Raw genomic sequence first — 24,062 nt, 5'->3', positions numbered from 1 at the left:
GCGAGGGCGGTCCCTGCGCGCCCCTCCTGCCGCGGCCGCTCTTGGTACGTTCCGGGGACAGAATGGCAGCGGCAGTGGGCAGTTCCAACGGAATCCTGCGAGAGACCGTCCGGCGCTGCATGCGGGGCACGCTCGTCGCGGCCGGCTGCCTGAGCTGCCCGCAAGGAGGTGCGTGAAGGGCGACAGGTGGGGAGGCTGCAGGGGAGAGAAAGGGACACTCTATGGAACGCGCCGAGCCGACCTTGTAATCGGAGAACTGCATATCCCATCGTCCACTGCGGCGCCATAAGCCATTTTTTTTAACTGTGGCGGAATGGTGCTCGCTGGGGGTTGTAGTCCCGAACGTGACGTCGCAGGAAAGGCCTGATTTGCTCAACCCAAGGTCCTTAGGATGTGGGAAGCTGCGTGGTTTCAAGCGCCGGGCTTTCTCTCTCTCTTGTTTAATCACCTAGGGATGAATGTGGAACGCCCTAGGTGACAAAATAAAAAAATTCCTTCCAGTAGCACCTTAGAGACCAACTACGTTTGTTATTGGTATAAGCTTTCGTGTGCATGCATCTGAAGAAGTGTGCATGCACACGAAAGCTCATACCAATAACAAACGTAGTTGGTCTCTAAGGTGCTACTGGAACAATTTTTTATATTTTGTTTCGACTACGGCAGACCAACACGGCTACCTACCTGTAACTAGCCCTAGGTGACGACTGCCTTGGAGCCTGTTGTGTGGAGTGTGTACAGCCTATGAGATCCACAGAGATCTTCCATCAGGCGGCAGAGAGAAAGTGAAAAGACGCCAACAGGGATAGCTGCAAATAACTTAACCCAGCATGTTTCGTATTTGAGAAGAGTTTTAACTCATTTGAAATAAATGCTGCTGCCTTTCCCAGTGAATTCAGAAGGGGACATTGTTCAGTGCTGGAGCACACTGTTTCTCAATAAACCTCTGCATGTGCATAAACATATTTCATTATTGCATTCGCTAGTTGCTGCCCATGAAACATCCTGAAGCAACTGAAAAGTAAAAACATTTTCAAGGCTAGTATAGGACAGTGTTTCCCAAACGTTTTTGGGCAACGGCACACCTGTTTACCGGAAAAAAATCTCGCGGCACACCACCATTAAAGCCCCGCCCCGTGACGTCAGCGCGCAGCGTCACGCCGGGAGGGACGCACAAAAGTGAACGTTTTTTCCCTTCCCCTTGCCGGGGTGGGAGGAGGCAGCAGAGCGAGGGACTGAGGGACGGCGGCAGCTGAGGCGGCGGCGGCTGTTGTGGTGGTGGCGGCGATAGCGGGCGGAGGAGGAGCCGTCGCCGGGAGTTGCTGCTGCTGCTGTTGCTGCTGCTGCCCGGACATGCCGGCCTCCTCCTCCTCCGCTGTCTCGCGCTCCTCCCTTTTGCGCGCGCTGCCCCGCCGCTCGGCACCACCACCGCGGAGCCGCCCCCGGCTCGACGCGGATCCTCGCCGCCCGACTCGCCCGCCTCCCTCCCACGGCACACCAGCCGGTGTCTCACGGCACACTAGTGTGCCGCGGAACACCGGTTGGGAAACACTGGTATAGGATACATAGTCGTATCCAGTGTTAGCTGAAAAAGCCTGCTGAGCTAGTGGAGCAGCAGCGTTGGCTATGACCTGGTGGCTCTACTCTGAGTAGAACCACGGCTGTCTACTCAGCATAACTTTTTTTCCTTCTGCCTGCATTGCAGGGGGTTGGACTAGAATAGATGACCCTGGTGGTCCCTTCCAACTTTACAAGCCTGTGATTCTAAGCTGTTTTTAGCTCTGTGCACTGTTATACTTTTCTCTTCTGGCTTACGAGGGCTAATGCTTGCTTATGATCACTTCTGGTGGTAGTTAGACAAAGGGAAGCTAATTATAGGTGTGCCTCCTTGGTCCATGATGGCCAGTCTGTGATATCTTTCTTTCAAACAGACAAGTTATTGAAATAGTTAACAGTTAGCAAGGGAATCCTCTGACTGGAGCAGGCCTACTTACCTTGCAGAACAGGAGCTGCAGAGAGGGGTGCTTTTCAGCTGTGACTTTCAAAAGGCATGTACCGTGAGGTGAAACATGGACAAAGCAGGAGGTATAAGTGAGGAAGGATAGGAAGGCATCAGTCAATATAAGTCTGCACCTGAGAAATAAAAATACAGAAAAGCAAACATATTTATTGTTACAGGTAGGTAGCTGTGTTGGTTTGGCATAGTTGAAACAAAATAAAAAATAAAAAAATTCCTAACAGGAGCACCTTAGAGACCAACTAAGTTTGCTATTGGTATGAGCTTTTGTGTGCATGCACACTTATTCAGATATTCAGATATTTATTGTGTCATGTGCTTTTATGGGTTAGAACAGACTTTCTTAGCTTATCCAAATATTACAAGAGAATGTTTACAGTCATTGAGTAGAAGAATATTATATCTGCATAAGGGATGTGAGTCCCCACCATTCTCCTTTACGTTAGTAGATGAAAGTATGAGCATTTCTGAAACTGATATACAAAGCATCCACTTCCTTTACACAGCCTAAGGTTTAAATAGATACTAATATTGAAACCTTAAATGTACTGTATGGTGTATTCTGAATATCTCTCTTTTCCTCCCTTTCATTTTCAGCCAAACGTTATTTGTTAACAGAAGATGTTTTGCAATTACATGCATTTCAGCAACATAAGTTGGAAGTGGGATATAAACTATATGGAGAGAAAGGTAAGCCCTTCAGGGAAATGTTGGTCTCCCAGGGTGAGAGGCTGGGAGGAGAAAGAAAAGATCCCAGGTGAGAGCTGGGAGGGGCTGCAACCTTCTGTGGGTGGTAATGACCTTTAAGAGGGGATTCTGTACTCTTATTTTTTGTAGCTTTAGTTTTCTGTACTGTATCATGAAAAAAACCTAATAAAAATCTTAAGAGAGAAAGAAAAAAGAAAGGTAGCCCTTTCATGTATACCAGAGGTGGGGAACCCGTAGCTCCCCAGATGCTGTGGGTCTACAACATCCTGAAAGCCTCCAATTCCCCACCCCTGATGTGTATGCTTTACTTAACCATTCACAAGTTTATGTTGCAAAGCTTAAAGGCAATCAGTGGTTTATCAGATACGGTTTTGCTAGTCATCACAGGCTCAGAGCAAAAGCCATATTGAGGCTTCTCATAGTTATTGTACATTGAGGAATTCTCTGGTGTTTGGTAATGCTCTCTGTCCTTTGCATAACTGGTGTATGCTCAAACATTTCTTTATTTACATCTGTGTTTCCATCCCTTTATTTATTTATTAGGAGTATTTAAACATCACAGTACGGGGATGGGGAATCTATGTCCCTCTAGGTATTTGTTCGACTCCAGCTTCCATCAGTCCCAGCCAGCAGGGCCAAATAGTCAGGGATTATGGGAGTTGTAGTCCATCAACATCTGGACTACATCCCTGCCAGAACAACATCGGACAATAAAAACAAAACATGTTCTCAAAAGAGGGCATGTTTTTTTGTGGGAAACTGCAGCTTCTATCTTTGTTTTGAGCAAATACCGTATTAGCCCGAATACAAGATGCACCCGCAGATAAGTCACACCTTTTAAATTAAAGGCTTATTTGCAGATGCAGCCCGCCTCCTGGCACTGCCACCCTGAACGCTGGCGCTCAGTTCTGAGCGTGCTGCACAACTGCCTCCCAGCACTACCACCTCCCCTGTTCAGGGCGGTAGTGCCAGGAGATGGGCACACAGCGCTTGGTTCCAACTATATGCTGCACTTTAATTTTTCACAGTAGGAATTTGGGGGAAAAAGTGTGGCTTATATTCAGGCCAATGTGGTATGTGCTAAATGTCCCTTGTGGTTGGCTGGGGAGCAATGGTTCATCTCCCTCCTGGGCATAACCCAGGCACTAGGGTCCAGGCACTAGACTTGCCCCAAGTAGATGATCACTAAAGGTAAAGGTAAAGGGACCCCTGACCATTAGTCCAGTCATGGCCGACTCTGGGGTTGCGGCACTCATCTCGCTTTATTGGCCGAGGTAGCCAGCGTACAGCTTCCAGGTCATGTGGCCAGCATGACTAAGCCGCTTCTGGCGAACCAGAGCAGCTCACGGAAACACTTCCCACTGGAGCGGTACCTATTTATCTACTTGCACTTTGATGTGCTTTCAAACTGCTAGGTTGGCAGGAGCTGAGTCCAAGCAACGGGAGCGCACCCTGTCGCGGGGATCCGAACCGCCGACCTTCTGATCGGCAAGCCCTAGGCTCTGTGGTTTAACCCACAGCGCCACCCGTGTCCCTAGATGATCACTACTTAAGGGCAAAGCTATTGCAATGTGACATGTGAGGGCAGAAGTTTTTGTGGGGGTGGGTGGGAAACCCAGTACGCTCTACAACTAATCCGGCCATGACTACAGTAACTGGGATAAGGCATGCAAACTGACAGTATGATTTTTTTATATAACCTAAATACAAATAAATATATTCTATTAATTCTGTTTCAGACACATATTTCAAAACTATTGAAGACAAGTTAGCGAAAAATATGCTAATTCTCAGAGATGAATTGAAATTGTTGCTGCATTTGTGCCAGACGAAAGATGAAGTGGAAATAGTCAAGAGGGTGATATACAGGTAAAATTCAGAAGAAGAGATTCTAGTTCCTTCTTTTGCATTTCCTTTAGTCTAGAATATCCTGGATCATGCTACAGTTTGTAGGGAACTTTGATCTTTTTAACAGGATCAGCCTTAATACAGACACTTCAAAGTTTTCAGTCCATGCCTGAGGTCATTGGGTTGTACTCAGCATAGCACTAAAGTGGACTTTCCATCAGTGCAAAGGTTTGTACTTGTGCAACAGCATGATCTCCTCCCCCCTTGTACCCCTTAAAACCCTCCAGAACAAAATTGAGATGGCATAGGGCAAGCATACAGGGATCCCAGGGTGCTGGCAGAAATATTTTGTTGACTAGTACCCCCTGGGCAAATACATTTAAAGCTAAGTAAAGTAACATGATTTGCTTGTGGCTGCCTATCCAGGTTTGTCATCCTGAAATGCTGTTGCTGTGAAGCAAATGCAATTTTTATCATAAAGTTAATCAAGTTGATTAGGTTGAATCAGCCAATAAACGCCTCTGATGTCAATGAAGAACAGCAAATTGGGAACAGAATTACTGTTCAATCTGCAAGTAGATGTTGTGAAACACGAAATACTGACTAGAAGAAGATAATTAATTAGAATCCCGTGCCATCTTCCAAAATTAGTATTATGCCTATGGCAGAGCAAAGGATTAATTCTGAACAGGGCTGGCCCACCCTTGAGGCAAGGTACGGCAACTGCCTTAGGCGGCAGGAACTATGGAGCAGCAGACCTTCACTCCCCAGTTGTTCCTGATGTAGCTCTTCACTAACCCCTTCTTCCCTGGTGGGGAAGGAGGTGCCGTTTTGTTGTTCACCTCAGGTGCCAAAATGTTTTGGGCCTGATCTTGAAAGATATCATTTCTCCTCTTTGTTATGTTGCATCACATGGTAATTCTGTGCAGTGGCTCTGATCGGTTTTCTAGTCCCATACAAGCAGGCAGCAAGTAACTCTGTGCATGTAGGTTCCTTTCATTTAGACTACCTTGTTTCTGCTTTTATCTTTGCCTCTGCTCTTTCAAACTAGATTGCCACACACACACCAAATTCCATGTCATCTCTACAGGTACCATGCTGAGAACAAAAATGTGGCCTTTGGCGGTTTCAGATTTGGTCCTCTTTTTATGAGGCTGTGTTATGAAATGAATCTTGAAGCAACGGCACTGGAGCTCATCAAAGACCAGGTAGAATTCAGAAACATGCCCGTCTCTTTTCTTCTCTAGTCCAGTAGGAAATCTTCCCTATACCAGCTCCCTTAAATCCATGGTAGTTGTGAAAAGTATATAGATAAATAATAAGCACAGAGGCTTCTGGGAGAGGGTCACTTTGCTCTTACCAGAGTTCTGAACTGATTACACTTTCCCCACCCCTTCCAATGGCTTTTTCTTCCCACCCTCCTTCTCTCCCTTTCTCCCCCTGCTTGCATGAAATTAGGCCAAAGATTGCAAATTCCTCACTGCTTCCATGAACACCCATTTGTGTGTGTGTGTGGGGGGGACACTCTGCTATGGTTTACATGCCATCATGTAATATGAATAAACAAGCAAACAGTTTGTGCTGCATTGGAAAGAAAATTCTCGTTTCCCTCGTGGATCTTTCCCATTCTTACAAAGGATTGTTTTTAAATGGTAGGAATAAAATCACTGGAGAAATGTGATGAACGTCATATTTTTCTCTCTTAATGTGGAGGTGTAAAGCTGGAACCCAAAGGGCTTTGGAGCTTTGTGGTTTCCAAAATCTAATCCTGAAGGCTGGAGGAAGTGCTAAATATTATTTGTTGTTGTTTGTTTAGCAAAAGATTTGCAGTATTTATTTTTTAACCAAAGCAGATATCTTTATTCAAAAACCACAAATGAAGAGAGTGAGATCAAAGGAAATTTTTTTTAAAGTTAAAAAAAAAAAAGAGAAACAAGATAAATGAAGAAGAAATTTAAAGGTTTGCATTTATTAAATGGGAGGGGGAAAGTTTTTTTTTTTTTAGTTGTTGTTTGAAGCTGTTGTCTCCTACAGGCCTTAATAGAATGTTAACTGTCAGGAGTTTGAAAATGAAATTTTAAGACCCTTAATTTTGCCTCCCAAGCTTTGAGGGTTCAATGGCTTCAGTTTGAACTATTAATTGGGTGTTGATATAACCAATATCTGTGGGTTGTCCCAAATTGATGTTATTTATATTCTTCAGGCTTTGCACGGCTTCTTTTCAGAAAGCTCATCATTCAATATTTTGATGGATCTGCTCTTTACAAAAGGTCTTTATGAAAGTAAGTAGCATAAGATCCCTAAAAAGGAATATATTATTGACAGCGAAACTGTCTTTCTGATATGAAAAAATTGAATATTAAAGTGCTATAATTGACACTGAATTGGTTGATCTTTTGAGCTGGCAAAACCTGGTGTGATCACTCATGGGTATTAAAAGAGCTGAAACACATTTTGCAAATATAATTGAAGAGTACTCATTGAGCACTTGATCTCTCTCATCAAATGTAATCATACAACTCATGATTAGGGCTTCTATGGATCTTTTTTTTTTTTTGTTAACACTTTTTCATCTTCTAACTTCCTGCCTTTGCTCTCAGCCAAGCAGCTGTCTTTCGTGAGCCTGGGAATTTTTTAAATGCTATGTTTTCTGAACACCACATATTTTCACCCCCACCCCATATCGCACATGTGCAGTGTGATCTTCTCGTCTACTTGGAGACAAGATCCTTTGAGTTCAGTGGAGTTAAGTTTTAGGCAAATGTGCATAGGATTGCAACCTAAAGATTACAGTCCATACACAGACTTGGGAGAAAATGCCACCAACCTTTTGAGGAAGCATATACAAAGTAGAGACATCACCTTGCCAACAAAGGTCCGTATAGTAAAAGCTATGGTTTTCCCAGTAGTGATGTATGGAAGTGAGAGCTGGACCATAAAGAAGGCTGATCACCAAAGAATCGATGCTTTTGAATTATGGTGCTGGAGGAGACTCTTGAGAGTCCCATGGACTGCAAGAAGATCAAACCTCTCCATTCTTAAGGAAATCAGCCCTGAGTCCTCACTGGAAGCACAGATCATGAAGCTGAGGCTCCAATACTTTGGCTACCTCATGAGAAGAGAAGACTCCCTGGAAAAGACCCTGATGCTGGGAAAGATGGAGGGCACAAGGAGAAGGGGACGACAGAGGACGAGGTGGTTGGACAGTGTTCTCGAAGCTACAAACATGAGTTTGACCAAACTGCGGGAGGCAGTGGAAGATAGGAGTGCCTGGCGTGCTCTGGTCCATGGGGTCACGAAGAGTCGGACACGACTAAACAACTAAACAACAACAACATACAAAGGAGCTGCATGCTGGGGGTGGGGGAATGTTTATTTAAAACCATATTCCTTTTTTCATAACATCTCAGAGCTTTGTACGTATTTTCAAAACAATAAAAACCAAATCCCCAATTTTAAAGTACAGTTACATAACAACAACCATCAGGAAAAAAAACAGTACAGAACAAAAGAAATCAGTAGCTCAGTGGCAGAAGGTTTTCTTAATCAGAAGCATCTTAGGGAGCAATCCTATGGCGAGATCCACTGCAATGAGCTGCTTAGGATGCAACAGATCTCAAGCTTAGCTGGTTGATTCCATTCTCAAAGTCCCCAGTGATGATGCCCAGCTGATGATGCGTGATTTGCCAGTGAAATTTGCTCATCCAAGCTCAGCTGGGGTTCATCTGGCCGAGGCTGATGCAAATCCGCAAAAGGGAGTGTGGTGGGGGCATGGTGGGGGTGGGAATGCGGGGCTTAGGCTAAGCCTGTTCAGCTCAGCCACATGACCTGGCAACCTGGCAGAGAGCACTATTTAGAAGGCTTGTTTTCCCTCTGCCAGGTTTTGGCAGAGCAGCAGCAGCCTGTTGCCGAACATGGTTTGGACCTTGTATGCCAGTTTTACTTACCCTGGCTTGCTTCTTATAGAATCATAGAACTGTAGAACCAAAGGGTCACCTAGTCCCACCCCCTGCAAGGCTAAAGAGTGCCTGACAGATGACCATCCAACCTCTGTTTTAAAAACCTCCAATAAAGGCGAGTCTACCACCTTCCAAAGGAGTCCAGCCTGGGAGGTAGTCTTGTGAGTAGGGTTGTTCCCTTAATCTGTCTTCCAGAAGACAACAGGGAGGGAGCTCTTTGGAGGCAGATTCCCAAAGCTTCGGAACTACTGCATTGGACTCTTTCTAAACAGGACACAGTTCTGGCCACCGCAACTTCATCGTACGAAGAACATGCACATCATGTCATTGATGAGAGGTTGATGCGCTTGTGTGAAATGTGCAGTTTTCCTCTTCAAATAATCATGATTGATTCAAAACAGATCCTTTCCCAGAACATGCCGTGCTAGTTGCTAAAAACCATTGCTATCATTGGGGTGGGGGCAGGAGGGAGGTTATTATCTTTGTCACTTATCACTGGTGCAGCCCTTTGTCTGTCTACTTGGACTGTAGCCTTAATGCGCTAAAACCTATGACAGTCTAAAAAGGCCCTTGACCACCTTTCCTAATTTGTGTGTGCTACTTTAGGTATGTTAGGATGAAACCATTGTATCCAGGTAAATCATTCCCCTCCCATGCACCCTTAAAATCAGTTCCAGGGCTTCCCCCAGCCTTTGTGCAGATTTGTGGGAGGGAAGGGAAGTTTGGTTGTGCTTGCACAAATTGTTCTATGTGTGCAATGATTTAGTTAGATTCAACTCCAAGCATATTGTTTGTATGGCATTTTGTTCTGTCAAAATCACAATTGCTAAAAACTTAATCAGTGAAAATTGGTATACCTAGGATTTTCCCCTATTTTGGTTGTACATACTATAAAACTTTCATTAAATTTTCATAGCCTTAGCAAGTGAATTATATAAAGTGCTATGCATCTCATCTGCAAAGTTTTGGTTTTTTTTACAAATTATAATTATTTTTCAGAACTCTGCTTAGGGTTCTCAGAAGTGTTATTAATTAACAGTTAATACGCTAATCAGAAAATGATGGAAGTAACAATAACTGGAAGTCTGTTTGACAGGTGCTCTGACAGTGCTGTTAGAAATGAAGAGACAAGGTGTCAAATTCAGCAGTGATACCTATTTGCTCGCAGTTGCGATATGCTACAAGCTGGTAAGAACACATAGTGTTAAAGAATTGCTTCTAGGGTTTTTTAATGCAAGAAAGATGAATATTGGAAATGCTGTGAAACCTAAAGGTGGTTTTATTTTATTTTCTTTCTGGAATATTACTTACTGATTGATATTTATTTCCAAAAAATAATGAATGTAATATATGGAGTCAATGTACAGTCAGGCACAGTAAAACAATATAATATTAAAAACAATACATGAATAATAACCATAAGCATGACTGGCTCACCCTGAGAAAGTTTAAACAACTCTATAGGCCTGTAGGCAGTCTTCAATAGATAAGTGGAAATTATCAGTTTGGATTATGGTCAAATCTCTGCTGGAAGAGTATTCCATAGCATGGGACCAGTGACATTAAATTCTTGACTTCTGGTTGAAACTTGTTGGGCTTCTGAACCACAGGGAACAACTCACTTCCCTTCTCATGTGGTCCTTAATATAAACCTGGGGCCAAGTTATTTAGGGCCCTTGTATATTAATACAATACCCTTGAATTTGGTCCAGCCAGGCATATGTTTTAGCAGAGGTGTTGCATGCTGTCAGCCATCAGCAGTCTAACTGCTGCCTTTTGAACTAGCTGGAGCTGCCAGACCAGTTGCAAGGGCAGCCCCACATAGAGCAAATTGTAGACATCCAGTCTCAAGGTCACCAGTGCCTTGACTAAAGTGGCCAGACTTTCCTGATTCAGATATGGCCATAGCTGGTGTGCCAGGTGAAGCTGGCATAGCCACAGAGGTCATTTGCGTCTCTGATAAGTAAGTTGTATCTAGGAATAGCCCCTGACTATATACCTGCTCCTTCAGAGGGAGTCCAACCCCATCTAAGCAGGCAGATGGCCTGGGTATCAGACACATAACAGTCTTAGCAACTTTTTAAGTAAGTTTATATCTCATATTTTAAGCACGCACCACTTACGGCAACTTAAGAGAGGACATGCACAAGCAATACAGTTGAACAATGAAAAAATGACAACCAGCAGTAGATAATAAGACTGCTCTTGACTAATGAGATTATGGTTTACAACCAAATAAGTGGCAAAGGGTTATGTTTCAACAAAGAGGCTTTGATTAGAATAGGAAGTTTTTAAGATCATTTAAACTTACCAAATGCTGTTGCATTCAGGTCCTGGGCTGCCTCTAAGGATCTGATTGGCCACTGTCAGAACAGAATGCTGAATTAAATGGGCCATTGAGCTGGTCTTATGTTCTTATAAACATTTTAAAATTGGGAGACATTCCGTGTTTACCAAATTAATTTTAAAAAAATTAAAAAAGATTGGGAGGCAAAAGAAAAGTGCATGACATGCATGTCCAGATATTTATTCACTACTTCACGAGTAAAGCTCGTGATGCACAAGAGCACATTGCTGTTTACCCCCCTGGGCTCAGATGCACTTACTCTAAAATGTTTATGTAGGACTGGTTAATATAATCTGTTGCATTCACCTTTTTCTTTTTATGTAAGGAGCTAATCCCTAGTATGCATAAACATCTATATCTTGTACTAGTAAATAAAGCTTACATTCCACAAAGACACATATATATGTTCCTTTCTGCATCTGGAAGTGCCTTCAAGAGCCAGTGTGGTGTAGTGGTTAAGAGCGATAGACTCGTAATCTGGGGAACCGGGTTCGCGTCTCCGCTCATCCACATGCAGCTGCTGGATGACCTTGGGCCAGTCACACCTCTCTGAAGTCTCTCAGCCCCACTCACCTCACAGAGTGTTTGTTGTGGGGGAGGAAGGGAAAGGAGAATGTTAACTGCTTTGAGACTCCCTAGGGTAGTGATAAAGCGGGATATCAAATCCAAACTCTCCTCCTTCTTCTTCTTCCCTCTATTCCAAGTCTAAAGAAGCGCTAAAACTTCCACAGCCCATCATTCCACCTCATGCAACTTTAGGATGGAATGCTCATCACGTTTGGCATTGGAGTCTAAAAAGTACAGTAGCGCATTTTCAAATTCTGTAATCAGTGGGCTGCATGTGTGTCTAGTGTAAACTTTCTGGAAAGCTTCGGAGTACCTTAATTGTTGGCACTCAGGCAGTAGGGCGGTGTCTTTATCCCGTGGATCTGAACTGTGAGTCATTCATGCGATGAAATCTTTTATTCTACAGAACAACTCGGAGTCCAGAAGAATTTTTACTACATTACTTGAAGATGGGCAGCTCAAAGGAGTTAATATATCAAGAAGAGTTTACTACTTTGCAGTAGTATTTGCTTTGAAACAGGTACTGGATCGTTTTGATTTATTGTCAGGGTTCCTGGAGTCTCTGCATGTAACAATAACATGCACTCCATTTTTCCTGGACCCATTTCTCCCCCCCATTCCTAGGGAAACTTGAATACACTGGTACTACATAAACAATTGTGGTGTGTCATATGCATCATACATCATTTTCTAGAATATTTAGGGGGGAGCGGGGGGAGCTTCCTACGATACCCGTTTTGTTGGGATAGGAATCAAAACTGTAACTGCCCATCAGCTTGAAAACTCAAAGTAAATAAAAAGAAAGGGTCACAAAACAAAGACAACAGATGGCTAGCTGGCTCACTCTAGATCAGAAGTGGCCCCTGGGCCATCTTTATTTGGCCCCCTGGTGGCCTTTATGTACCATTTTTGTAAGTATTTTGGCAAAGGATCTCAGCCAGTCCGTCTCTCTCTAAATCAGATACTCAGTCCCCAGTCAGAGAACTTAAAGAATCCAAGCTCACGTGCTGTATAGCAGTTGAGGTCCTTAATAATACTAACTTTAATGAAATGCTGAGCACAGTTTTGTTTTACGTGCACAGTTTGATTTATTGTCTCTGTTTATTCTTCCTAGAATGATATTTCCAGGGCTCGTTCCTTCTATTCTCACATCATAAACACAGAAAGCAGAGTTTGCACTAATCTGACAGTAAGTCTGCTGGATTTTGTATGTTATTCCTGAGCCATGAATGGGAAATGCATTGGGGTGCATAGAAATTTAATTAGTTAATTATATTAATAATAATAATGTGTGGGTTTTTAAAATTAAAAAGGAAGGTTGTCCACTGCTTTGAACAACTTTAGACACACAAGATGCTACTTCATTTGATGCTGTTCTGGAAAAAATCCAATTCTCTTGGGGTTTTTCTGGAGTATTTCCAAACAGTTTTAGGATTGCTGTTTGACAGACCCTCTAAATTGAAAAGGTATGTTATAAACGGCTACCTATCTACTCCTCCTCACTTCTACATACAAATAACCGAAGATTTGAAGTGTTTTATGTGCTGGCAAAGCCTCTGATGCTGATGGATGTTAAGTCAGTGATCTCATGGAATATATTCAAACATGTTGTCAACTAAACATTCCATGACAGTGGAGCTGTGAACTCTAACACAGCCTATCTTCAGTTAGAGAGGTGGATGGGAAACTGAGGAAAGGATAAGTAAAGGAAAGTGAAAAATACAAATCGGCTGTATGCTGTCGGTGGTGAGTGAGGTGAGCAGACGACTGGAGTAAACAGGCTGCAATTAACTAAATTAGTAGCAAGTCCTGCTTCTTCTCCTCCCAGGCATCCACAGTATATAATTCATAATCCTTCTGACTTGGTTTGTTAGAACATACTACTCTACATCCAGCATGCAAAGCCGTTTTCCTTCGAAGTAATTTATTTAATTTCATTTAGGCACATTTCCTCTCCAGGAAAGCCTCACAGAATATTTGGGGGAGGGGGGATTCCTTAGAGTATGTGCTGTTTTCATGCTTTTATTTTTTTTATTTCCACAACGTTTATTTGCCTCTTGATTGTAAAAGTGGTATGCAAAAAAATAAAACAATAACATTACCAGTGGTTTGTTTTTTTTGTTTTTGTTTTTTAAACCAAAAATCATTTTCTTTCACTTGGGCCATTGTGTTACCTACAAGGGCGAAGTATTTGTCTGTTTTCACTGTTCCTTTTTACTAACTATTCCAAATCCTCATGGCTCTTAGAAAGGGGGGAGGGGGGGAAAACATCTGTATGTTTGGTGGGGAAAACAATCCATCCTTCTGACCTTTCAGGTTTCAGGGGCGTGTTTTGTTTTTACCTAATCCAGAGCTTATTAAAGCTTCACTTATTAATGTTTTGTTTTTTGTTTTGTTCAAGATTCTTCTTCAGGTTGCAACTGGTGACCTAGAAGACCTTGTCCAGAGACTGAAAAAGGCTTCAGAGTCCAGTGTTTCAAGTTTTGTGAAAAAACCAGAGTTCTGTATGGAAGTGGTAAGTGGATGGTTACTGTGGAAGCCAGTGGGTGACCGTCAACAGTCTTCATAGCAGAGGTAGGCCATGTGTGACCTACCAGATGTTGTTGGACTCAAACTCCCATCATCTCCTACCAGCATGGCGATTGGCCAGTAATGATTGGAGATGTAGACCAGCAACATATGGAGGGGAGGGTCACAGGATCTCCATCTTTGCTATACAGTGGTACCTCAGGTTACATACGCTTCAGGTTACAGACTCCGCTAACCCAGAAATAGTGCTTCAGGTTAAGAATTTTGCTTCAGGATGAGAACAGAAATCGGGCTCGGGCGGCGCAGCAGCAGCAGGAGGCCCCATTAGCTAAAGTGGTTCTTCAGGTTAAGAACAGTTTCAGGTTAAGTACTTAAGCTGAGGTACCACTGTATGTTTGTTCTCTTGTATGCCCTATTCTGAACTTCTACCCAATAAAACGTTTCCCTGACCTTATGGCATGGGTCCAGGCAGTGGTGTGTGGTCAGTGGATGAGGGGGACTAGGTTAGCCCCCTAAATGTTCCCCTGGCGCCACCAGCGTAAGGAAGGAGGTGTGATGCTAACTTGTGTGACATCACAACATCACACACGTGATGTCAGCCCACACACAGCTTTGATCAGCTTTGATCAGCCAAGAAGGTCAAGATGTGTAGTGTGGGTGTGTATAAGGTAATGCTTCTAGTTGCTGATCTCTTTGCCATTGTTTTCTCATAGCTGGCTACAGCCAGAGAGAAGCTGGAAGACATCCCAACTCTCCGTGTCCAGTTTGAAGAAATCGTCGCCAAGCTGCAAGCCTCTGGACAGACCATTTCTCAGACTCTGGATGACTTGCTGTGTCAGCCGCCGCGCACAAAGAGGCGCCCCATGCAGCTGCTCAAGCTGAACCAAATCAGCCGTCGGACTTTGAAGCCTATACACTCTGCTCTCCTGGCTGAGTAGATCCATCCTTTCCCCTGTTAGAATTTCTGCCCAATAAAACGTCTCCCTGGCTTAGAAATGTGGTTTTCACTTGGTGTGTTTTCTGGGATGAATTATGATGCTCCAAACAAAATGTATGAGTGGACACTGTGCAATCAAACAAATAAGGGAAAGACTTAGAACTGCTCAAAGAAGACAGCTTGCAAGCAAGCTTGTTCAGCCTCCTGGGGAAAATAGTTACTGCTTGACGCAATATGTGTAGAAAGTTATCACAGATGGTGAATGACAGAGACCACCCTCCTCTAATCTTTGTATTATCTCTGACAATATCCAAGATGCTTTATTGCTTGTACCAAACACCAAATGTTTAGCTGAAATCTTTCCTAATCTTGATGATAAGTGTTAGAAATGGAAAAGAAAGGTATATGGAGATGTGATAAAATTAGACCATATTGGGGGGAAATATTGAAGGTTATAGAGAATAATAAAATAATAGGTTGGGGTCCCTAACTCAGCACCTTGTTTATTAAAGTTATATACCACCCTTCATCTGAAGAACTCAGGGCATTCACAAGATAAAAATACAAGTAGAACAAAAAATAAACAATAACCTCCCATCCCACAATCACAATGATCTCAATAGAAACCTCCTCGGAACGCCACAATCCACAGCCAACAGTTTGGTCTTCCTGCTCAGTCCGTGTTTGCAGTGGCTTGGACTCTCCTATACTGAATACACTCCTTAAACATGCCCAAATGTGAAGGCAGAAAAATGTATAAAAGTAGAAGAAATAAACACAAATTTGCCTCATGCACCCATTAGATACTGTTTCTCAAAGCCATTTTAAAACGTTAACTTTATTTTAGAAAATGAAATGTAATGCTAAATTTTTGAATTCCAATAACTTGTCAAAATACTACACAGCAGACAGTAGGGGGCACAATGGATCGTGCAATGTAGAACAATTCATCTAGCTTGAATATAAGGAATGTAATAAATCTGCAACCAACGTCAACAGTCCTGTTACCATCAAGAAGCTCCCCGAATTAGCTACAGTATATGTAAAATTTTGAATTTGTGTATTTCATTACTGACATAATCCATACATTTGTATGTGTGATTTGCATCTTGAATTGCATGCATGAGAGGCCACCTCTTCATGCTCAAAGAAGATGCATAGGCTTAATGAGAAGATACCTTCTGGAACCTCATTAGTGGCACTTGAAGCTATGCTGGAATGTAACTGCATCCAAAAATAAAATGCTACAAAGGAGGCATTCCAAATGGAAACAAAATTAGTTTTAAGACAATCTCAATGTGCATGAATTTTAATATTCTTTTCATAGTAAAGTGTTTATGCAACTGAGATATCTTCCACTATGCCTTGATGGTTGGTCTTGAGAAGGATCTGGTTTAGCAGGGTCTCTTGGTCAACAGTTCTATTTATACCAAAGAATCATTGCAGTCCAAGTAGGGGGGAGGGGAAGGTAAATAACCGCTGGATGGTTAAGTCCAGTCAAAGGCGGCTGGGGTGCAGCGCTCCTCTTGCTTCAAGCTTTCCTAGTCATGTACCCAGCATGACTAAACTGCTTCTGGTGCAATGGAACACCATGAAGGAAGCCAGAGCTCATGGTAACGCTGTTTACCTTCATGCCGCAGCGGTACCTATTTATCTATTCATGCTGGTATGCTTTCAAACTGCTAGGTTGGCAGAAGCTGGGACAGAGCAACGGGAGCTCACCCCGTCACGGAGATTCAAACATCTGACCTTCTGATCGGCAAGCCCAAGAGGCTCTGTGGTTTCGACCACAGCATCACCCACTCCCTTAGATCCAAGTATCAGGTCACAAAGGCCTACGAGGAAAGGTTACAGAAGCTAGGCTTGTTTAGCCTGTAGAAGAGAGGTGATATAATAGCCAATAGAAGCTGATGCTATTGAACCATTTCTTCATCTCGAGCTTATGTCTGCATCAGGCAATGCCCTTTATCTTTTGATCTATACAGTATAGCTGTTAGAATTCCATTATCTTTCATCTCAGGAAAGAGGCGTTGGCATGAGGTTTTGAAAGTGTCTGATTTACCGGAGAGCCAGAAGAGAGGGCAAGAAAAACAAGCAGATAAGTACCTTGAATTAATAATGTGTTGCGGTATGAGGGAGAAAGGTATTTCTCCTCAGCATAAAAATAAAATTAATACAACACTTTAAAAGCAACAAATATTTATTTCTTTAAAAAAATTGCTAGAGACAGTTTGAATAAAAGCCCATTTTTGCACATTCCCAGTTGTATGCAATAGCCTCAGAGTAGAAAAAATTAGTTACATTTAATAATTTATATGCTTGCTTTAAGACCATTTTCAGTGACAGGGAAACCAAATGTAAAGCAGCTCCTGTGTGGGAAATGGGAAATGGGTCTACGGGGATTTTGTTAATAGATTTTTGTGTCAGCTCTGAATTCTTACCCATTACCAATAATGATACTTTTTGGGAAATGGGGCCTTTTGATTATTCAGTCTTCTATAAGACCATACATCCCTTAATCCTTACCTACCAATATTTGAAGCTGTGTTGACAAAGTTTGATTCTTCCAACATTAGCTGCAGTAACTTCTGTTAATGTCACTTCAGCAAATTTGCCTGTTGCTGTAGGCTCTCGCCAGTATTATGCCATAAGAAAATGCTTATATCTAGCCTGTAAATGGTGAATTTCAGGTACTCAAAGTAATCTGTATTTGTAATAATTACAAGCGGACCTGTAAGTTTGGCCAGCCACCGTATTATGGATAGGGGGCGGAGGATGATAAAATAGTAGCCCAAAACTTCTAATATTGGAGGGAAGATTTGGACTCTAAGTTCAATTTCTTAGCATATTTCTTAACACACAAAGCTTGTTATCACATGAAGATCATAGGTTTGTGCCTGTGCAGCTGTCCTTGTTGTGGTCAAAGGACCCATCAGGATGGTGCATGACTGAGATGGCCTTTGTCCACCCATGTCCACCCAATTTCTCAGCCATGGAATGGCTTTTGCAATATCATTTCACTGCATCTCACAATGGTGCCTGTTGTTGGCACTTGGTCTTGATAGACTTGCTGAGCCAGCAACATTCCAGGCCTGCTCATAGCACTGGCACAACAGGGCACATGCAGGGCACATGCCCTGCCTGCAGGAGGTCCCTGGTTCCATCCTGGACTGGATTTGCTTAGTCAGTGAAAGCCTTGTGCAAATACTTCCACTTGGGAAAGTACAGCCTTCTCCTGTCTCTTCTTCCAGGCCCCCCAACATCTTCAATTGGCTTGGTGGAGGGGAACTGGGAGAACCTTCAGAACAGTGTGCAGGGGGGGAGCACAGATGGAACATTCGACCAAGTGCAACTTGGAATTCCACTCTCCCTGCCTAAAGCCCTGAAGGGCCACAGCCAATCAGCATAGCTGATACTGAGCTAGATGGCCCATTGGGCTAACCTGATATAAGGCAGTTTCCTATTGTGCCATTGTACATCGTGCAGCACACATATGGAACATAAGAACAAATCAGTTTCCCAGAAGTGTCATTTTGCTGTTCTCAAAGATGTGAGTATTTGGGCAGGGGAAGGAGAAGGAGAAATAAAAAAGAGAATGGTTTTGGGAAGGACTTCTCCTTTATGTGTCAACTTTTGTCAGTTCCCACATCAAACTGCTCAGAAAAAGAGAACTGTGAGAGGGAAAGATTGATATAGGTACAAAACCATTTCTGTGGTTAAGCAGTTTCAGGGGAAATTTAGACCACAGAATCTGTTCTTCTGCACTTTTACTACCTTTTGGAGAGGTGCTCATTTTAGAAGTGGCAATCCGTTGAGGCTTTGAAGTCTCACGCATCTCCATGAAGACCAAAATAAGCATTCTCCCATTTAATAAGAATAATGAAGTGTCTGATTTTCATCTTGTCTTTATTTGTTTGTTGTATTTAAAGCCTACCTTTTTCTTCAAGGAGCTCGAGGTGGCGTACTTGGTCTCCCCACTCCTCAATGAACCCCCAAAACAACCCAGCGAGGTTGGGCTGAGAGGAAGCGACGGGCCCAAGTTCACTCAGCAAGCTTCATGGCTAAGTGGGGATTTGAATCCTGATCTCCCAGGTCCTACACACAGAATTGTAAGAAAGGGGCTTCAACCTTCTCGGTAGTGGCACCCTCCCTGTGGAATTCCCTCCCTTCAGATGTCAAGAAGATAAAGAATTACACAACTTTAAGAAGACATCTGAAGGCAGCCTTGTATAGGGAGGTTTTTAAGGCTTGATGTTTTTATTATGTCTTTAGATATGCTGTAGAGTGGTTGGGGAAACCCAGCCAGATGGGTGGGGTATAAATAATAAAATTGTTGTTGTTGTTGTTGTTGTTGTTGTTGCTATTACCATCTGAAATGCAAGTGTGGGCTTATAACACCTGCCTCAGCTTGCAACAGGCCACCACACAGTTAATACAAGGCTGCATTCAGTGATGGAGACAGTGCCCAGTGTTTACATTGTTCAGACACAGAGTATTTTATTTTCTCTATGCAGAGGTATTACTTGGGTACATGGCTGTCTGGAGAAACCCTAGTGTGAGCTGGCTATTTTACCTGGGGACACCCACAGCAATTTCTGTCATCGCTGCACGCATCACAAAGTTAATTTGCTCATCCGGCTTAGCTGCTGATCAAATGTCAAAGGATGAACTTGTCCGAGGCATGTGGCTGAATGCACATTATAGATCAAGTGTCCTGCATGTAAGCAGATGCCTCACAAGAAGTTCCCTCTGTATCCAGCACTGTGGCTTGGTTGCCCTTCCTGGACAGCCCCAAAGAGATGTTAATCTCTTCCAAGATTTGACCACACGGATCAGCAAAGGGCCACCCGGGAATGGCCACCACTAAGTGCCCAAGCATCTCCAGGTAGGTGTGAGGAAAACACCAGCCTGAAATCAGCGTAGATGATTGTAAATCTGATGGTCCCGTGGTCTGACTCAGGCTAAGACAACTTCCTATGTTCCTAACAGTTTCACACAGTGATCTTGGCTGAGCTCTGGTTCTTCTTTTCATTCCCTCGGTCAGAAGATTGGGGCTGGCACAGCTTTGTTAATCATCTGTTTGGAGCTGCTTATGCACATTGACTGCACATTGCACAGCATTGACTGTGTACACAGCAAACAAACACCCATAACCATGTGACTACGAGTGGCCAGAATCAGCTGCTAAATCTTCTTTAGAAGCTTAGAAGATTCCTTGAAGGGACAGCAACTCTCTCACAGTGGCATCAAAGAAAAAACATGACTTAAATGAACTCAAGCTTACTTTAATGCCACAATATGAAATCTGAATAGGTGTGCACGCCACATCTTTTACAAACACCTGACTCCACCTTCCTCAGTCTATGACTGCCTCTGTAACTGGGGTAGGATTAGACATCTGTCCTCAGCACACTAGGAAGAAAGGCCTATGCATTTCTCTGAAATTTGTGTTTTGGCAGCACATTTTCACATGCAACTACAGCTGAGAAACTTCCAGGTTTGTGCAAATAAGGTTGAGGTCCTACACACCTAAGACTTATTCTGAGTAAAAATGCGCAAGAATGTGCTGCACATGCTCCATGCTCAAAGCTAAATATAACAAGGAAACAGCCATCCATATGTCACATGGGTCATTCAAAACATGATGTATGGGTTCTTCCACATAAAGGTCAAGCATCTTGACCAATTATAATATGCAGATGACATGACATTTACTTGGACATTTTCGTGGACTTCATTGAATGAAATAGGTTAAACATTTAATGTGTACTTCAAAGAAAAACATTGCATCACATCTATCTAGAGAGCTAAGCAAAAAGCACTAATCATGATACTGTTCTGCATCCCAAGATTAGTGTTTAAAGTTGTCTTCTATCAATGATGAATAATTTTAAAAGGGACTAGCAAAGATAACAAAAAGAAGGGAGCATACTGACATTTCAAACAAACTTCATAGCAAATGTATTTGACATCAGCTGCTTGCCTTGCCAAGATGGATTTGAATTTCTTCTTACATTAATTAGGACATAACACATGGTGGAAAGTAAACCCAAACCAGTCAGCTCAAATGCTCAGATAGAATAAATGAGAGGCACAAAGAGCTTGTGTTGTATCCATGAAGTCAACTCTTTAGCGCTGGGATGAGGAATCTCCTGAGCAGTGGGTCAGATCCTTGCCTCTGCACACCTGGAGGGCCAATTTTGGAAGGGGAACCATCATAGTGATGTCAGGTGATGCTGCATTTTTAAGCCCCGACTGTCAGGACATTTCACTGTGGGGCTGTTTGAAAGCCCTTTTGCAAACAGTCCCACACTGCTAATTAAACCTTAAAGGGCAGTCTGGGGCTGCTTGCAAAAGGGCTTTCAAATAGCCTGTGCTGCTCTTTGAACCTCTGCTGCTTTGACTGTGTGTGCCAGTTTCCAACAGGGGAGCAGGCATGTGCAGATAAGGCAGTATCAAACCCCTCATTCCACCAATCAGAATCCAACACAGAATCAACACAAAATGATTCAGCTGATGCCGAATCAAACCCGCCCCCCAAATCAGCCACCGGCTGATGTCACTCCCCATGGGAGTGACATAAGCTTATTGCAAGTGGGGATGGTTTCTGAAAAACAACCACACATCCGTTTCCCAGCCCTACATTAGTGCAAGGATTAGCGCAAGCAGTGCTTTTTTCTGGGGGGACGCATAGCCCTAAACAATTTGTGAATCTAAGTTTGGCCTCATTGAGAGGCAGTATTTCATTATGAGTAGGAAAATGAGAGTGTCCCTAAACATTTTTTAGGGGGGAAAAGACGGAGCGCAAGCTTATGTCCTTGTGATAGTGGAGCAGCTTCACTGAGTACAACTCCTTCTCTCTATCAGTGAGTGTATTGATAGCTGATGTAGGTGCCTTTTTCTATTGGTGGAGGACCTGATGGGGTGCGACCCTCCACCTCCCTGTGGTCCTGTTTCTTTTTATTCTCTTTTAGATGTTGCAGTCTTTTTGTCCTATGTCATGCCCCTCAGCAACCATATTCCAAATGTGTGCATTGGCCCAAAACAGTTGGCAGTCCCTGACCATTAGGTCCAGTTGTGACCAACTCTGGGGTTGCGGTGCTCATCTCGCTTTATTGGCCGAGGGAGCCGGTGTACAGCTTCCAGGTCATGTGGCCAGCATGACTAAGCTGCTTCTGGCGAACCAGAGCAGCACACGGAAATGCCGTTTACCTTCCCGCCGGAGCGGTACCTATTTATCTACTTGCACTTTGATGTGCTTTTGAACTGCTAGGTTGGCAGGAGCAGGGACCGAGCAACAGGAGCTCACCCCGTCGCAGGGATTTGAACCGCCGCCTGTGTCCCTGATTGTGTCAGTAGAGAGATAGAAATGCAGACATTTGAGAAAATGTCTGAGAAAGTGATGACTGCTCCTGGCACTCTTTCATGTGTTTAGCATGTCCTGGACTGTCTTGTGATGTCAGCACAACTTCACTGGCGCAGGAGACTAGCAGCTGATAGGATTATGTTTTGGTTCCGATTGCACTGATGTTAATTGATCAGCTTAAATCTATTTGGGCCTCGCTGCCTTGCAATTCACTCTGCTGGTGCTTTATTTGCAGCAGTTTCAGAGCTTTCTACCAAACAGACAATAATCATCAGCCTCGCCACCACTACAGAGGCCATGATTTGTTTCAGTCATTTCCTCTATTTTATCTAAGCATTCCAGCATTTTCCCCAGGAAATTCTTTCCTATTCATTTTGAGTGTCTTTCAGGGAAGCCAGCAACATGAAAGTTCTGAAAAATGTTGTCTTATTTTGACATCATAATCAGATGTTTCCCCTTTCTTGCAAGCTACGGGAGAAGCAGTCCTCCAGTCCTTGGTGCAAAAAATGAGCTATTAAAGATGTGAGTGAGCACTAAGCTAAAATATGAAATTTTAATTCAGCTGAGGTGTGTGTAGGTGACTGCATTTTATTCTTGCCACCTCAAATCTAAAACAGGAGGCTTATTTTTAATTCTGGATAGGGTGGCCAGTTAGGGATTGCCAAATGCATCATCAAAGGACAAGTGAACAAACAAAAAAGACACACAAAATCTGCATGTGCCAATTTATACGTATAGATGCACATTTAGGGGCACCTCTAGACTGATGGTGTTTTGTGGCTGTATTTTTCAACAAGTCATTGGCACATTAGGCTGTACCGTCCATGTATCATTCCCCTTTATTAGTTGTCCTGGGATGTTCCCCATTGCTACTACATTATTGCTGTCCGCAGAGGCACTCCTGTGCTATAGTGCAATAAAAGTGGGACAACCCCTCGCAGTCCCAGAAACACTCCAGAACTTTTGTGGTATGAATACTTACAAGATTTCAGCAGGAAGCTATAGGACATGTGCTGATTGAAACAAATTGAAACAAAACTGGATGTCTGCCCTGAAACATTTGCAGGAACAAACAGTATTGAACGAGGGACCACGTATTACTACTCCAATGCCATCATGAGCACAAACAATCATGAATGCAAAAAATGAAGGACTCTGGAGGGGCCCCTTAGAATTACTATAATGTAAATACAGTCCCAATGTGATTAAGAGTCTCGTGCTCTACGGACAGAGCTATCCACAGGGCTGAAATCAGATGAATTTAAAATTTAAAGAAGAAACAATGTGCCCTGTGCTTACAGCAGTCTTATGAGTAGACAGAAATTAGATTAGTTCCAGCTCACAAACCTGGAATACAACCTGATGAAGTGAAATCTTAGCTGACTGATATATGAAGGGGGAAATGTGGTATCCGAATAGCAATGAGATGCAAAAATTACAGTTAGTGATACTTAGAACTGCAGTGTATATTAAATAGGCACAACCTTTGCAGCAGCAGACTGGCAATCATTTACTCTGTAATGCACATGTAGTAGTAAGACAGACAACCATTCAGAAATATCCTGTTATAGGTAAGCTGTTTAGCAATGAATGGTTCAGATTCTAATAAGTAGCTCCTGCAATGTTACAAAAACCAACGAGAGATGTGCTACAGAAAACTAATAGCAGAGCATTGAGTCCTACTGCAATAGAAATACATGAGTGCATCATGTTCCTGAAAATATTTTGCCTATTCAAGGGCTCAGATTGACAGGTGCAGATAGCCAATCAAGAACAAGATAGATAAA

At 43.0% G+C, this 24,062-nt stretch overlaps 1 protein-coding gene across 1 annotated transcript; it reads left to right on the top strand.

The window, feature by feature from the left end:
- The first annotated feature begins 3 nt into the window (after nucleotides 1-3).
- On the top strand, nucleotides 4-14,968 carry PTCD2 (pentatricopeptide repeat domain 2). Its single transcript, XM_082192036.1, has 10 exons — nucleotides 4-168; nucleotides 2,612-2,704; nucleotides 4,462-4,591; nucleotides 5,661-5,778; nucleotides 6,774-6,852; nucleotides 9,626-9,717; nucleotides 11,850-11,963; nucleotides 12,558-12,632; nucleotides 13,845-13,958; nucleotides 14,686-14,968. The coding sequence occupies exons 1-10, from the start codon at nucleotides 63-65 to the stop codon at nucleotides 14,908-14,910; spliced, it is 1,146 nt and encodes a 381-aa protein (XP_082048162.1). The 5' UTR covers nucleotides 4-62; the 3' UTR covers nucleotides 14,911-14,968.
- Nucleotides 14,969-24,062: the final 9,094 nt, after the last annotated feature.

The sequence above is a fragment of the Podarcis vaucheri genome (genome assembly GCF_965113315.1).
Source record: "Podarcis vaucheri genome assembly, chromosome: 11".
Lineage (NCBI taxonomy): Eukaryota > Metazoa > Chordata > Lepidosauria > Squamata > Lacertidae > Podarcis > Podarcis vaucheri.
The sequence above is the reverse complement of the archived record's forward strand: the minus strand, read 5'-3'. Positions and strand labels throughout refer to the sequence as shown.

Bases quoted from the DNA above. Each gene is read 5' to 3' on its own strand.
- PTCD2 (XM_082192036.1), top strand. From the start codon at position 63: ATGGCAGCGGCAGTGGGCAGTTCCAACGGAATCCTGCGAGAGACCGTC. The intron at 169-2,611 runs GTGCGTGAAGGG...TTTCATTTTCAG, and splicing joins CCTGAGCTGCCCGCAAGGAG to CCAAACGTTATTTGTTAACA. The intron at 12,633-13,844 runs GTAAGTCTGCTG...GTTTTGTTCAAG, and splicing joins GAGTTTGCACTAATCTGACA to ATTCTTCTTCAGGTTGCAAC.